General features: G+C 39.1%; 1 protein-coding gene across 2 annotated transcripts in view; it reads left to right on the top strand.

Moving 5' to 3' along the window:
- Positions 1-16,594, top strand: part of MAN1A2 (mannosidase alpha class 1A member 2) — a 138,408-nt gene that overhangs the window by 27,328 nt on the left and 94,486 nt on the right. For both annotated transcript variants that reach the window (XR_007375139.1, XM_048936200.1), the window contains exon 2: positions 8,535-8,790. Coding sequence is in view for 1 of the 2 variants with exons in the window: in XM_048936200.1 (XP_048792157.1) it covers positions 8,535-8,790 (256 nt within the window). In the remaining variant the exon portion in view is untranslated. The remainder of the gene's footprint in view (positions 1-8,534; positions 8,791-16,594) is intronic.

Genomic DNA, 16,594 nt, shown 5'->3' with positions numbered 1-16,594 from the left:
CTGAAGAAACCTGCACTTTCGGTTAATCTTCTGGGCAGTGAGAAGCAGTAGATGTCTAACTAGTGTCCTTGCATGGCATGAAGCTGTGTTCTCCGTACACTAGGAAAACATGGTGGGCTTGTAATGTGTGTGGATGTTATAAAATTGTATATAAGGCTATAAATATATATATTTAATATTTTTATATTATACGTATATATTTATATATATAAAATTATTGCTGTAGGCCTAGAGGGAAAATAAAGTTCTGTACTTAGCAGGTGATGTTTTTGAGGCACTGAGTCAAAAAATTGTTCTTGTCTACCCATATGCTGAGAATTCAAACAATAACAAAAGCGTTTGTTGTCTTGTGTTAGTAACCCAATGCTGTTCTTCTGTGTGTGGGAGAACAGTTGTTGGTGGCCAGTTTTCCCTACTTCACTTAATTTTCAGTTTGATTTCTTTAAAAATAGAGTCTTGACTCCTATAAACAAGCTTGAAAGCATCTTTGTTATGAATAACTGGTCTGTAAAAAAACAAACAAACAAACAAAAAAACAACTGTTTTGTCACAGAAGATAGGAGAGACATTAAAATTCATCGTGGTATGTGAAGTTTTAGTGACTTCTCTCTAGAAGGTCATACCTCATGTGTATTTGTAATGTATTGTATCATTAGGTGATTCTGTTATCAAGCCTTACAATTTGTGACCACCTCTGAATGACATCTTGTCTGCTTGTGGAGACTGTACAACGCTCTTGCATAAGCAGCTGCAATAGTTAAGGACAGTAATTGTTCAAAAAATGTGCACCTGTTTCTGGTATGCCTTTGTTTCAATTCTTTGAAAAGGTAGATAACAGCAGGATAAGGGAAAATGGTTTTAGGTTGAAGGAGGGAAGATTTACGTTGGATGTCAGGGGGAAGTTCTTTATTATGAGAGTGGTGAGGTGCTGGAACAGGCTGCCCAGAGAGGTTGTGGATGCTCTGTCCCTGGAGGTGTTCAAAGCCAGACTGGATGGGGCCCTAGGCAGCCTGGTCTAGTACTAAATGGTGAGGTTGGTGGCTCTGCCCGTCGTGGGGGAGCTGGAGCTTGATGATCCTTGAGGTCCCTTTTAACCTGGGCCATTCTGTTTGGTGTCAAACTGTTTGTTGGGTCTCTTTATGGTTCTTTCTGGCCAAAAAAACAGTCTGATCCCCAGTCCTTTTGATATTGCTTGTTTTAAAGTTGCTACCAATGTAATTTCATGATATTTGGACCTCTCTATTGTTTGTAGGATAAGCTGTTGGGATCTAGTCTTATTCAATATCTTCATCAGTGACCTAGATGAAGGGATAGTATGTACCCTTGAAGTTTGCTGATGATACAAAGCTGGGAGGATGGCTGTCACAACAACAGGCTGTGCTGTCATTCAGGAAGACTTGGAGAGGCTGGAGTGTTGTGTGGAGAAGAACCTTTCAAGGCTCAACAAGGGCAAGTGTGGAGTCCTACACTTGGGAAGGATTAAGAGCGTGCATTAGTAGAAGTTAGGGGCTGACCTGTTGGACAGGAACTCTGCAGAGAAGGACCTTGGTGTGCTGGTAGATTACAGAATGACCATGAGCCAGCAGTTTGCCCTTGTGGCCATGGTCAGTGGTATCCTGAGGTGCATTACAAAGATCATGGCCAGCGAGTTGAAGATGATGATCCTCCCCCTCTACTCAGCTTTATTGAGGCTGCATCTGGAGAACTGAGCCCAGAGGAGGGCCACAAAGATGATTAAGGGCCTGGAACATCTCCCTTGTGAGGAAAGGCTAAGAGACCTGAACTGATCAGCCTGGGGAAGAGATGACTGAGGGAGAATCTCATCAGTGTTCATAGATATGTTAAGTGTGAGAGTCAAGTGGATGGAGCCAGGCTCTTTGTCGTGGAGCCCAGTGGCAGGATAAAGGGCAGTGGGTGTAAAGTGGGGACATACATAGGAAATTCCATCTTAGCATGAGAAAAAACTTCATTAGTTTGAAGATAACAGAACACTGGAACAAACTGGAGTCACTGTAGAGTCTCTTTCTCTGGAGATATTCAAAACCTGCTTGGATGCTTTCCTGTGTAATCCGTAGGGAACCTGCTTTAGCAAAGAAGTTGGAATAGGTGATATCCAGATGTCCTTTTCAACTGCTATCATTCAATCATTCTGTGTAGCCTTTGTAGCAGCTTTTGCTTTAAGTAAGTGTTTAGGCTATTTTTCTCAAATTGCTCTATAATGTTCTAGTTTGCTGACATCCCCTGAGGCAGGGATGTTAGTTGGGTATGGAAACCATTTGATATGTTTTGATATGTGTTTATTTTGCAGTTGTTTCTAGTCTTTTTTAAACAAAGTGAGAATATGTTCTTCGGTCTTCTCTGAGGTCTCTCTGAGTATCTGAGTGCAATGATAATTGCACATATTAATTTTCTTATGCTGGATGGGAAGTTTGTTGGCATTTGGAATTGGAATGCCACTTTGGGGGTAGCAGGGAGTCTCAATTGGTCATGTTTCCATGATTTTCTTCACAACTTCATTGTGTTTTCACTTCTCTTGTATTGCTGAAGAACTCAGAAGAAATGTGATACTCATTTTTAGGGATGTTTTTCTTCCACTAAGGTCTTATACTTCAATATATTTGGTAAAATATATCTTCAGCTGGAACATGCAGTGACATTTCTAGCAGCTCAAGCTGTCCATCATTGGTAATTGCACAGTGAATATCTGTATGCACAAGAAGCTTTTTTTCCATCCTTTGTAAATTCCCTCAAATACCTGTTGACTTTCTCCTTCATCTTAATGTTTTCATATGTTTGTCTCAAAATGTCACTTTCTGGAAGGCTTTGGGCTGATCGCACAGTTAGTGCTAGAATTTTTCATCTCTATTGAGTCTCTGCATGTTTTCTTTAAGCACTTAAGTATTCTGCTGAATGAATGAAGGAAAGAGTGCTGTAATTCCAACTTCTTTAATGAATCTAATTGAATTACAGTGCTGTAGGAATCGCAGATTCTGTACATTTACTTAGTGATAAAAGTGGTAACAGATGTGAGTTCTTGTTTTCTGAATTACAGCTGTTTCATGCAGCTTGAATCTGGAAGTAGATGAGGATGCCAGAGTGATGGAGCTCTATATTATTACTGTTGGATTCAATACCAATTACTTGTCCTGGGACTGAAAATTACAGGGAAGTGTAAAGACAGAATCTTCATGAAGCTTGATCTTGGTAATGCAGACTTGTGATTTTGTACAAAGCGCATCACCACAGTGACATGTTTCCCTGAGTTAGATTCACTGTAAATACTCAGACATAGTTAATCTTCTATGCACATGCATGTTAACCCCAGGCTTTACCAAAAGGTCTTTTATCAGTGAGAAAAGTACGCTTATTTTAAAGCATCTTCTGCAAACTGGGTTAATGTGGATTTATAATGGATGTTCTTTTTATTATGTCCCAAAAGACACACAGTTATCATTTTCTTATAAAAATTCATGTTTTTCAGTGAGGCTGATTCTTTGGAAAAAGAATTTAAATGTGTTAGCAAAACCATTAGTAGTTCTTGACAGAAGATAGGCTATCACTGGTCTGCAGAAGCTGCATTTTGAATAGGAGAAACATACTTACCAAATACATGAATTGCTCACTGAACATTTAAGAATCAAAACACTTTGGAAAAGCTTTCAGGACTACAGATTATGGTTTCAGATTTAAAAACTGATACACATTTTCAGCTTCATCCATTACTGAAACAAGAACATTGCTGCCACATTAGAGTATGAGCAGTTTTTATATAATTGCGAGACAGTTACTGTCTTCCACAAGTGGGTCATGGATGATGTAAAAGTCTTTTTCTCTTTTTATGATAATGTTTAGCAACTCTGAAAGTTGTTTCTTTGTACTGCATTTGAAGGAATGAAGGACTGTTAACTGTTCAGCAGTATTAATGAGATTGAATTTGATATAAAAAGGAGCTGAGTCATTTTACATTGTTTAAGTGAAATGTGAATGTGCTATGGATGGTACTGATAAAAAAGGCTGAAGAACTTCAGTTTTAAAGCCTTTCAGTGAATGCTTTCGTTAAAACATTGCATCATTTATCATTCTGAAATATAAGAAGGCAATAATGCTACTATTTCTCTTTTTTTAATGCAAGCCTAATAAGAAAAAAGAAGAAAAAACTAAGTGCTAATATGGCAGTTGGTGTAACAAAACATTTTGCTGAGAACATTCATGTTATCAAGTGATGTCAGATTTCATTAAATTGAGAATTAAATGTGCATTAAAAAAAGACCTTGAGCTTTTGTGAACTGAAGACTGGAGCCAAGGGATGTATAAATTCTAACTTAAAAAATAGACTGGATATTTAGTGATAACAGTCCAGACTAGTACACTCGGAGTTTGAACTGTTAATTTCTGGAACTGAAAGTTGGATTTACTACACTTTGATGTAGAGAATCCTTAGGGAGATAGCTGCTAATAGTCATACACTTTCCTCAAAATGGAACAGTCCACAGGGATTGGTATGATAGTATTAAACTAAATGATACAAATATTTATCTGAATTTGACAACTAGTATCCTTACGGACTGTTAAATAATGTGTGTTGCTAATATTGTGTAATTGCTTTATGAAGTGGAATCTCTAAATCTTCTAGGTATCTTTAGCTTAAGTTGACTTTTGAAAGTAGCTTTTAACAAAAACTGTAAATTGTTTAAAAATCAGAAAATGCAAGTTAATACATTAACATTTCATTGAAGTATTTCAGCATGCTTTGTATCATCTACATTGAGTGATACTTTGGCCCAAATGTTCCTCTAAACATAAGCTTGCATTAACTAGTGCATTTCAAAACACAGTGGTCCTTATTTTACATCTCTTTTCTGTTATGAAATGTAGACTGTAATTGTTGCTTTAATACTTTAAGATTCCAGTTTCCAAAATGATGCATTTGAAGCATCAGGAAAAGTTGGTGACTTCTTGTTCTTCTCCTTTGGCTTCATCTATTTTGCACTGACTAAACTGGTCAGTTTGTAGGTTCCACAGCAGGAGTGTAACGAGCTTCTTCCCACTCTAGTCTGCTTGAGTGCCATTTTCTTCTTCACAGTGATGAAAATGTTGGTACTACTTAAATTTTGTTAAAGACAACATTTTGGATTTTTTTCCATTCTTAAACTGTTATGTGATCTGCTATGTCCTTCTTAAGAAGCATGCTTAGTATGTAGTTCTGAAGGATACGTGCTGTACTTTCTTTTGGAAATCTGAATATTGATGTGCAGTAGCCAGATCATATTAATGAGGGTACTGTTTAGATCAGACCAGCTTTTAAACCAGTAAATGTGATTGTTACATTCAGCCTTATCATTTTAGGGTAGCAGGTCAAGTTTCAGTCAATCAAGACTGATTTAACAGGTTGCTATATATGCTTCAGGAAAAGCACATCCTTAGACTAGTCTTAATTGTTGCTAAAATATTTTGATTTTTCATTTGTGGGCTGTTTTTCTGCCCCAGTTCAAATCATTCCAGTTCTGTAAATTATCTGGCAAAATCTTTATATTTAAAGTGCCTTGATTCCTCAGGTTTGAGATATGGCTTCTTGAATTTTTTAAATCCTTCCTGTAAGACACACATTATATTGGTACTTGAAACATTCCAGTAGTCATTATTAAAAATGCATTAGTCAGTTTAGAAAGAGCAGAATTACTTTCTTCTAAAACATGTAGGTTGCTCCAAAAGTAATGCCTTCTGTTTATATCAGTGGAAACTACAACATATACAAAGAGAACATTAATACTGTTTGGTAGAACCAGTTCTCTGCTACAAAACTCTATTTCTAAACAAAGTCTACCACTAGCTATGTATTTTCATAAGCAATGATTAGGAGCCTGCATGCTATAGTCATTAAAAAAAGAAAGCAGCAGCAGAGATGATTTTTTTCCCCCTTCCCCCTCACTTTCACACCTGCTGTGTGGATGTTACTGCTAGGAAAATGTTGCCCATGTAGTCCATCTTTTATTGGCCCAAACAGGTGGAAGTCAGGAGGTGCCAAATCTGGACTATACTGTTAGTATGGTAGGACAGTCAGCCAAAACTGGCAGTATGCTCCATGGTCATCAAACTGGTATGGGGCCAGGTGTTACTGTCTGGTAAGAGAGAGGTTGTCTTCTCTGGCCTGACTCTGGAAATTTGTGCCTTCAGCTTAGTCAGTGGTGTGGTGTTGCAGTCAGAGTTGATGGATTCCAGGGAATCTAGAAAGCTCACTCTCTTCCTATTCTGAAAGACAGTGCATATCACTTTACTCACTGAAGGCTGCTGCTTGAATGTTTTCTTTGATGGGGAATTCACATAATCACTCTGCAGACTGCTGTTTTGAATCTGGTTAATAGTGGTGGCGTTATGTCTTGTCACTAGCAATGATGTGATCTGGAAAGCTGTCACCTTCAGCCTTGTGTTGGTTCAGTAGGTCCTGAAAAACTTGGATATGGTGTTCTTTCTGTTTCTATGTCAGCATTTGTGGGACCCACCTGGCATAAGCCTTGTAGTGTTCCAAGATTGCCACCATAGTTTCTGATGCATGAACGTTGGCTTCAATGCAGTTTCCTGGCAATAATCTGCTAATTTGCACAGATGAGCTGATTGAGGCGCTCTTCATTTTGTGGTATAACAGCTGCACATGACTGGAACATGGGTTGTCTTTCACATTGCTGTTCCCACTGCTGGAATGCACCACCCACTACATCATTGTGCTCACATCGACTATTTGGTCTCCATAAACATTTAGTAAGCATCAGTAGATGTCACTGAGTGTCATTTTTCCATGTGGAGGTGTTCAGTTCCACACCTTTGCTTCATCTGACACTTCCATGTCAGATTGCATTTTGTCAGACTGCCCCTCTGCTACTGTCTGCTACATGACAACAAAATGCAATGAAGTACTGTTGGGAAGGTTCAGGCTCTACTACTGTACCACCATCTGCCTCTGATGTTTGGGCAAACATAATAAAATAGGAGACATCACTTTCAGAGCAGCCCTTCTATAAAACATAACATATTGGCTTTATTCTTTGACTTCTTTTTGGTAAAGATGTAAAGAAGCAGTGTTCTGTGATCAACAGGACATGGTCTTGATGTATGAGGTTAATAAAAACTGTTTTGCTATGCTTTGAAAGCTTGGTGAAGTCTGTCCATATCCCTAAATATTGCAACATAAATATTCTAGCACAGCACCTCAATCTGATACTTTGATTGAATCTCTGGGATGTTACTAGTTTATAATAGATGCCAGATATTTTTAATAAGCTTTGTAGGAAAAAAAGCCTTTTCTTTGTAAGTATATAATTGACAATTGTTGATCTAGTGTTTCTGTTTTCTCTAAATTTTGGATTGGCTTTTGATTGTCTTGTGTAAAGTGGTGTTTGCCCCCTTTTGTTGGGGGCAATACTTTTTCAATGTGTTGAAAGAAGATGTGATTTAGGACAACTTCTAGAAGCTGTTAGGCCATGGTTGGTATATCTGACTTGGTATTTCTCACTTGGTATGCTGCATGCCATCTTTGCTTTCTGTTATTCACTATCTTCCTCCTTAATCTTTTTGACAAATAAGCATTTTTGTCGAGTGTCAGAAGAAAGAGTATATTCTTTCAGTCCCCACAACTGTCTTGTCTTACATAGTTATTGAACAACTCTGTATCCTTTTAAGTGTAAAATGATTGTGTTAAACTGAGAGTCTAATGTTTATTTTTCCTTGCCTTGATGTATCTTTAGGTCTTTTTTCATTTGTCATTAGAATGACCTCTCAACACCAACTTTAAGACAGTAATCTTTATTTTTTGTCTGAAACTCAACTTCTGTTGTTCATTAAAGATCACAATGGAAGATGTGTTTGGAACAAGTTGTTGTTGGCTTCGGCAACAGTGGTTTTCAAAGTCTACTTTACTAGAAACCTGTATGTTCTTAAATTGCTTTATAATTCTCTGCCTTTAATTTGTGAGGTTTATAGACCGTACTGTTTGGAATGAAAAGCATCAAATAAAAGGCAAAACATAATGTGTTGGGATTTGCAGCTAATGCTGTGGCTTCATTGCTCATAAAGGAAGTAGTGCAGTTTTCTGTAGCCGTTACTTCAGATCTGTACGTATGTACTTGTGTAGAAGGTGAGGAAGAACCCCTTTGAGTATATTATTGATTATATTTGATTATTGATATATTGATTAATTGAATATTGATTATATTATTATATTTTTAATACCAATTGGTTGTTAGATGCTCTTATGCACACATCCTGTAACTGAAGTACAGGATGTAGGCCTTTTCACTTTCTAAATTCTTGAGTAGATGAGCAAAGGTGTAATTCAGAAAACTGTTTTCTCACAATGCAATATAATGTGTACTACTTATCTTCTGAGGTTCATTGCAAAAATAGTATAGAAACTTGTCAGAATCACTAGAATTATTCCAAGTAAACCAACTTGGAATATGGCTTCACTTTTGAAGCTGCAATTTGTTTATAACCGATGTATTTTTTAGTAAAGAGTTGCTGACTAGCATTTGTGTCTCTAGAGAAGAAGAAGAGCGTCTGAGAAATAAGATCCGAGCAGATCATGAAAAGGCCCTGGAAGAGGCAAAGGAGAAATTGAAGAAATCGCGTGATGAGATTCAAGCTGAGATTCAGACTGAAAAGAACAAAGTAGTGCAAGAACTGAGAAAGAAAGACAGCAAGCCACTGCCCCCTGTTCCTTTACCAAATCTTATAGGGATAAACAGTGGAGAACCAGCAGACCCAGATATTCGAGAGAAGAGGAACAAAATCAAAGAGGTAAATACAACTTGTGTCTGGTAACAGTTATTTATACAGTATTCAGTTGTTGTTACATGAAACAATATAAGAAAAATAGGACTACAGATCTGCTTAATTAACAGTGAGTCAGAAGTATAAATCAAGTATTTTTTCATTTATCAAGACGTTTTATTGCATTTTTTTCTGCTGTTAGTGTTTGTATTTCTTGGGATAACAATTTAAAAATGATGTTAGGGATTTCTTGAATTAGGTATGGGGGTCAAAGTTTATCATTAACGAATGGAACAGAGGCAGTGTATTTGACTTTGTCAGGTTCCATTGAAAGCATATGGTCTTTTAGTGTGTCACAAGATAAATATTTAAAGTAGATGGGAAGATGGGGAAAAAATAACCTACTTCTAATATTTGTAAATTTGCCAAGTTAGTATTTGTTTTTCAAATTGAGTTTTAAGTAACTCCAAAAGATAGGAGTTTAAGTAAGTTGTCTCATTTACCTGTAAAATATTCAAACTAATATGTTGGCTTAAGCTTTTGATTATGTGGCAGCCTACACCACAGAATACTGATTCTAATCTTATCCTTTTCACTTGTGACATTCATTGCAGTATTTTGCCTGGGTAATGCCAGTATCTTATTTACATCAGGCATTTTTCTGAGTCTGTATTTTTAATTAGTCTGACAGAAACATCATAGGCCCTTTTTTCTATCCCCTTCACATCCCCCCAGATCTTATTAGTTTTATGCCCCCAGGTCAGGTTTACAGACAAATGGTTCAGACCAGAAGTAGAGGAACACAAACTCTGTATGTAAAGAACATCTGGGACCTCAGGGCTCAGTTTCACTGAGTTTTGTAAGCTCATATAAATATGTCAGTCATAGAGCTGTCCTAGTTATAGGGAATTACCAAAGCTGGAGTATGTGACATGCAGTGGGTAGGTCACCCAAGTTCAAATTTTACTGTGGATATTAATGATGGCTACGTGAAATACATTCTTAACAAGTAATAAGCAATTCTTTATGTCTGTGGAGTGGTTCATTATTTGAACCTACAGGTAGCAAATCCTTTTTGTAATTTTAACTGGAATTTACTGTAGTTAAATACATCTTGAGTTTGTCTCTGATGTTTTTAATGGGTAGAAAAATAATTTGAGCAAGCACTGAACACAGCTAAAGATGATGAACTGGTCTAAGAAAACCCTGAAGTTCAGTTAGATCAAACCTAGGACTAGAGGGAAAACTGAAAATCAGAATAGTAATCTGTATTACTGAAGTTTTGTCAGCAGGTATACTTTGTGAGGAAACAATTGCTTCAAGTTAAAACAGATTTTCTTGCTAATAACAAAAAAAAGGGAACTTTGGACAGTTTTTCTGATCTACACCTGAAGATGTAGCAATTTGTCTACATGGCTTAACTCTTGTGATTCTTGCCATGTATCTCATGCTGTAGAAGGGTTTTTCTACATTTTGTTTTAAGTGTGGAAAACATAAATGAGACTTTTTTTCTGCGTTGTTTATGGCTGCTATTGTGGCATCTGAAGTGTGTAACTTTTATAGCCAGACCAAAGATTTCATGGAATTATGCTTTAATTAGGTAAGTACTTCAGTTAGGATATCATACCTTTCTACTGAGCGTTCTTCACCAGTGTGGCTGTTGTGCTTGATAATTCTGGATTGTACTAGCATGACAAAGATTCTTTGTTGTGTGAGTTGCCTTCACTGAGTCTGTCTTGATACTGACGTTGGTATCCTTCACGCATCTGACAGTAGAATATAAAAATAGAAGGCCCGCTAGTCAGAATGGACAAATGAGTGCTGCTGAACCCAGTGTTGTTGCAGACTCACTTGCTTGGTGACTTCTGTACATACTTCAAGGTTTTGACATCTATGTGCAGTGCATATAATATGACTGAGATAAAACGTTGGCAAAGTACTATTTTGCCTGAAACCTGTTTTTGATATATCAGGTGCGTAACTGGTTGCTGCAGTGATTCCAGAGATACAGTTCTACATGTTGAAATTTGTTACCATCATTACTCAGCTCGTCTCACTGTTTTTTTGTTTTTTTTTTCCCACAACCACTCTAGAGTAACATAAATGGTTTTTGTAGCTGAGATGCAGAAATAAGAACAAAAAAAAAAATATCTAGGAGACTGTCTCCACCGTAGGTAGACATCTAACTATGTAACACTTCTAACACACAGCATAGTTGCCTGGATTAAGATGAAAAAATTGCACAGGGAAGTTCCTTGTGCTACTGAGGCTGCCTGTCAAGCTTTGAAATGCCAGGTGTTCCTGAGGAGGCAGTTGGCTCTTGCCTTGCTTTATTTTGAATTGTCCTGATGCATGTTTTGTGAGCACAGCATTCCTCAAACAGCTTTAGGCTACTTGAATTCACAAAATGAATGAATTTATGCAACCTACTTCACCTAGTACCATGTGGTGAAAATGTAGAATAAACTAGCTGATGTAACAAGCATGTGGGTATTTGCAGTTGGGAGGCAGACTAGTTTCTATCACATTTACAGATGTAAAAATGTATTGCTTTTTCTTTTGAAATACCATTTTGGTGAAGTCTTTTTTACATATTGCTGTATAAAAAGGTTTGGTTTTGGCAATACTTCAATACTTTTTCTTTCAGAAAAGCACGTGTGAATTAGGATTGTAGAATGCTGTTGAGAGTTTCATTAAGTATTTTGAAAGCTTTAAATAATAGGAATGTTTGCTAAGCACAGAGGGGGATGCTTCTTAAGATTGTGGAATAATCTAGAAGCAGATTCTGCATCTCTTGCTTTTGAATTTTCTTGTTCAGTTTTGGTATTTGTATTTAGTGTGTCACTATTCTCAGTTGGAACTAATTCACAAAATTATATACATTTGTACACTGGCTCATCTTGTGCAGTAACAATTTCGAGAATTCAAGTTCTTCTCAACTACTTACCATGAAAGCTTTGTAGTATTTTTCCAGTAATTGGGTTGCTCTTCTGACTCTAAAAAAGTTAGCATTTTTAAATCAATGAAATCAATTTAAATCAATTTTAATGATAAACACATCTAAAAATGATTATTGTTGGTATACTTTAACTTTGTACTAACTGTGTATTACAGTGATATTTTTATACTAATGTAACCGTTAAATAGCTTTGTAAAGGGGCAAGCGAGATTTGTCTCATCTTTCAGAAGATTTTAAGATGTTTTTTCAAAGCTAATGCAGAGAAATCAGGAATATAACTGTTATTGAAAGTCGTTGGCTACCTTTCACAGTTAAATTAGACATAAATTGCATCGTGAGCACTAGGAGTTTGGGGTACTTAATTTCCATTATGTCCTTTGGATAGCGTTCAGAGTATTTTTGCTTCACTTAAATGTAATCATTATGGATGTTATTCTGGTTTTCAATGTGTTTTGGTTCTTTAAAGAGTTAAGTTTTTCCTTTGACTGAGTGAATTCTTTTTTTAACAGTTGAACACTCTATTCAGAATTCAGGTTTCTTTCATTTCAGACTAAGGCTAATTTCACAGGATTGCCTTGCTGCCAGCCTTCAATTAATACACTTGTTAAAATAGAGTATTTAATCCAATAACCCATGCAGATTATTCTGTATATACTTTATTCTAAACAGTGAAGTGCTTATTTTAATCAAGTCTATAAACGGCAGTTCTGTGAACTATTGAAATTATGACCATATTAATTCCACATACAAATCTGTATGTATTATATTACATACAGTTAATTTTACAAGGATGTAAAGAGTTGAGGAACGCTCATAGGAAGGTCAATAATTGGCCGTAAACATGGTGTCGATAACAGAATCACAGAATTGTAGGGGTTGGAAGGGACCTCCAGAGATCATCGAGTCCAACCCCCCTGCCAAAGCAGGTTCCCTACAGCAGGTAGCACAGGTCGGCATCCAGGCAGGTCTTGAACATCTCCAGAGAAGGAGACTCCACCACCTCCCTGGGCAGCCTGTTCCAGTGCTCCGTCACCTCACTGTAAAGAAGTTCTTGCGCATGTTTGTGCGGAACTTTCTATGCTGCAGTTTCCAGCCGTTTCCCCTTGTCCTGTCTCCACTCACCACTGAAAAGAGTCCGGCCTCGCCATTCTGCCCCCCACACCTTAGATATTTATAGACCTGGATCAGGTCCCCTCTCAGTCTCCTTTTCTCAAGGCTGAACAGATCCAGTTCACTCAGCCTTTCTTCATAGGGGAGATGCTCCAGGCCCTTCACCATCTTTGTGGCCCTCCGCTGGACTCTTTCCAAGAGATCCCTGTCTTTTTTGTACTGGGGAGCCCAGAACTGGACGCAGTACTCCAGATGAGGTCTTACCAGGGCAGAGTAGAGGGGGAGGATCACCTCCCTCGACCTGCTGGCCACGCTCTTTTAAATGCACCCCAGTAAGCCGTTGGCCTTTTTGGCCACAAGGGCACACTGCTGGCTCATGGCCAACCTGTCATCCACCAGGACACCCAGGTCCCTTTCCGCAGAGCTCCCCTCCAGCAGCTCATCCCCCAACAACAGGGTTATGGGTTCTATGACCAGGGATCCCCATTTGCAGATGAGCAAGGGAGAGAGGCTCCATTTTACTATGTGAGGTGAGGGTCTCTTTGTCAGCAGAATGGGTGACCTCAGAAGGAGGAGGAGGTAGAGAGAAAGCTACCAGCAGCTCATTGAGGGTGTGATGGACAGGGTTGATAAATGAAAGACCTGGGGCAGTATCACAAAGAGATCACAGAAGTGATGAAACAGGGATTTCTAGCACTTGAATGTAAGCAAGGAAGTTTATACAAGACACTCAGGAGAAATCTGAAAAACCTCTACTGGGAAATTAGCATGCTGAAGTGTGTCTTTGGGGTCCATGTACTTGAATGTACGCAGTGCAGTGAATAAACATAATGAAACAGTGACTTAGGTACAGCAGCAAGGCTGTAGTCTCCTCAGAATCAGGGAGACATGGTTGGATGGAACCATGAGTGGAGTGTTCTGACAGAATTGAATGCTCTTTAGAAAAGGCTGACTGGGAAGATGAAGAGGTGTAGTTTCCCTTTGTGACACAGCAATTTAAATACATGGAGCTTTGCCTGGGGATGGATAATAAGCTGAGACATTTTTGGTAAGGATTAAAGAGGAGATGAGGGTGATGCTGTAGTGGGTGTTACAGGCCACCTGACTGGGAGGAACAGGCAGATGAGACCACTGTAAACAGATTTGCAGACCCTTGTGGGGGATGTCAGTCAGCCTGATATAGAATAATTTAGGTTGGAAAAGACCCATCAAGATCATCAAGACCAATTTTAACGTAACACTACCAACTCCACTACTAAATCATGTTCCCAAGCATGACATCCACATGTTTGTTAAATACTCCCATAGATAGGGACCACCCGCTTCCCTGGCCTGTTCTAATGCCTAACCAGTCTTTCCATGAAGAAACTGACATCTAACCTAAACCTCCCCATGCACAACTTGAGGCATTCTGTGCTGTTATTTGTCATCTGACAAAAGAGACTGACACTGCACTGCAACTTCCTTTCAGGTAGTTGTAGAGGGCAAGATCTCCCGTCAGCCTCTTCTTCATGCTAACCCGCTAACTTAACTCCTGTGACATCTTGTTTTCTAAAACCCTTCACTAGCTTTGTTACTTTTTCTCTGAATGCATTCCACAGTAACTCAGTCCTTCTTGTAGTGAGGGACCCAAAACAGAGCATAGTACTTAAGGTGTGATCTCACCAGTGCTTAGTAGAGGAAAACAATCTCTTCCAAGTTTCGGGATACCACTGATCTTCTTGACCACCTTGACGCACTTCTGGGTCATGTTCAGCTGGCTGTTGACCAGCAGCCCCGGGTCCTTTTCTGCTGGGAAACTTTTCAGCCACTCTTCTCCAAGCCTACACTACTGCCTGGGGTGGTTGTGATCCAAATGTACCATCTGGCACATACCCGTATTGAATGCTATTCAGTTGGATGTGGTCCATTGATCTAGCCTACCAATATTCCTCTGAAAAGCCTTTTTACCCTTTCATAGCCTCATGGTGTAATTGTAGTTCTGAGATGCCTGTTTCAAAGGTCATAAACTCTTTTTCTTCCTGTGTTCCAGAAGAAACTCTCTTCATCCAGGTCTGTTGTCTTCTCTGCTCAAGTGGGGCATCTTTCCTGTCAGTTCCCTCACTACTTGTCAGAAATTTGTACTCCATACATTCTGAGAATCTCCTAGTTCCCTTCTCAGCTGTATTGCATTTGGAAAGTTGGAGTCTCCCTTGAGAATGAGTGCTAGCAATCATGACATTTCTAGCTGCTTTTAGAATATTTTGCCTACTACTTCATCATCTTTTGGGTGTCACAAATCTGTGGGTCCAGATGGGATCCACCTGAGAGTGCTGAAGGAGCTGGTAAACATGACTGCTAAGCTGTTTCCTATCTGTCGGTGGACCTGGTCAAACAGAGAGTTCCCAGATGTCTGAGTGAAAAATAGATGTAGAAGCAGAGGGAGTGGGGATGGGTGCCCTGGAAAGAATAAAGGGATGCTATTGGGATGTGTTTTGACAGAGTCAAGAAAGCCAAAGCACAGGTAGAATTGAACTTGACAAGGGATGTGAAAAACTACAAGAAGGGATTCTTTAAATACATTGGGCAAAAGAGAGTGTACCCCTAATAAATTAAAAAGGAGAGCTGGCCTCTTCAGACATGAAGAAGATGTGGGTTCCAGTGTTTCACAGAGGGTGGTGGAGCACTGGAATAGGTTGCCCAAGGAGGTTGTGGATGCCCCATCCCTGGATGTGTTCGGATGTGGCTCTGAGCAGCCTGGTCTAGTGGTTGGTGACCCTGCCTGTGGCAGCCTGGTTGAAATTAGATAATCATTATGGTTCTTTTCAACCCAGGCCATTCTCTGATTCTACGATATCATCCAAGTGATAGAGAAGCTGGTAGGAGAGATGTTCTGCTAGATCTCGTACCGACAAAGAGGGGCCAGTTAGGGATATGCAGATCAATGGCAGTTGACTTCAATGACTGTGAGATAGTGGAGTTTAGGATCTTGAAGGGAGAGAGCAGGGGAGAAGCAAAAACACAGTGATGGACTTCAGGAGAGCAGGCTATGGCCTCTTCAAGGATGTAATTACTGGAATCCCATGGCGTATAGCCCTAGAGAGAGAAGCCCAAGAAAGCTGGTTAGTATTCAAGGATCATCTCCTCCAAACTGAAGATGGATCCATCCTAACAAAGAGGAAGTCCAGTGAAAATGTCAGGAAACTTGCTTGGATGCACAAGATGGTCCTGGGCAAACTTGATCACAAGAAGAAGGCATACAGAAGGTGGAAGCAAAAGCAAGTAACTTGGAATTAATACAGTGACACTGTCTGAAGATGTAAAGGTGAAATTAGGGAAGTGAAAGCCCGAATGAAATTGAGCAAGAGATGTCAAAGATGACTAGAAGGGCTAAATGAGATGGGAAGCCTGGTTATATAAGAGATGGAAAGGACTGAGGAACTGAGTCTTCTTTGTCTTTCTTTACTAGTAAGGCTGGTCATCATGAATCCTAGGCTCAGAACGTCACAGAGAAAGACTGGAGCAAGGAAGACACTTCCTCACTGGAACAGGGTCAGGCCAGGGAATACTTAGAGTCTGGACATACATAAGTCTGTAAGCCCAAATATCATCACATGGGCTCATGAGTGAGGAGGGAGTTGGCTGGGCCCAGTCTGTTGGAGATCTTAATTAATGATTAGGTTGATAGGGCACGTCTGCTGCTGTCACAACTGGAAGGAGCGACTGGAACAACAGGGGGTTGGCTGTGCTGCCATTATGAGGGACCTGGACTTGTGCTCCATC

Source organism: Lagopus muta, chromosome 1 (assembly GCF_023343835.1).
Source record: "Lagopus muta isolate bLagMut1 chromosome 1, bLagMut1 primary, whole genome shotgun sequence".
Taxonomy (NCBI): Eukaryota; Metazoa; Chordata; class Aves; order Galliformes; family Phasianidae; genus Lagopus; species Lagopus muta.
This window is presented reverse-complemented; position numbering and strand designations above follow the sequence as displayed.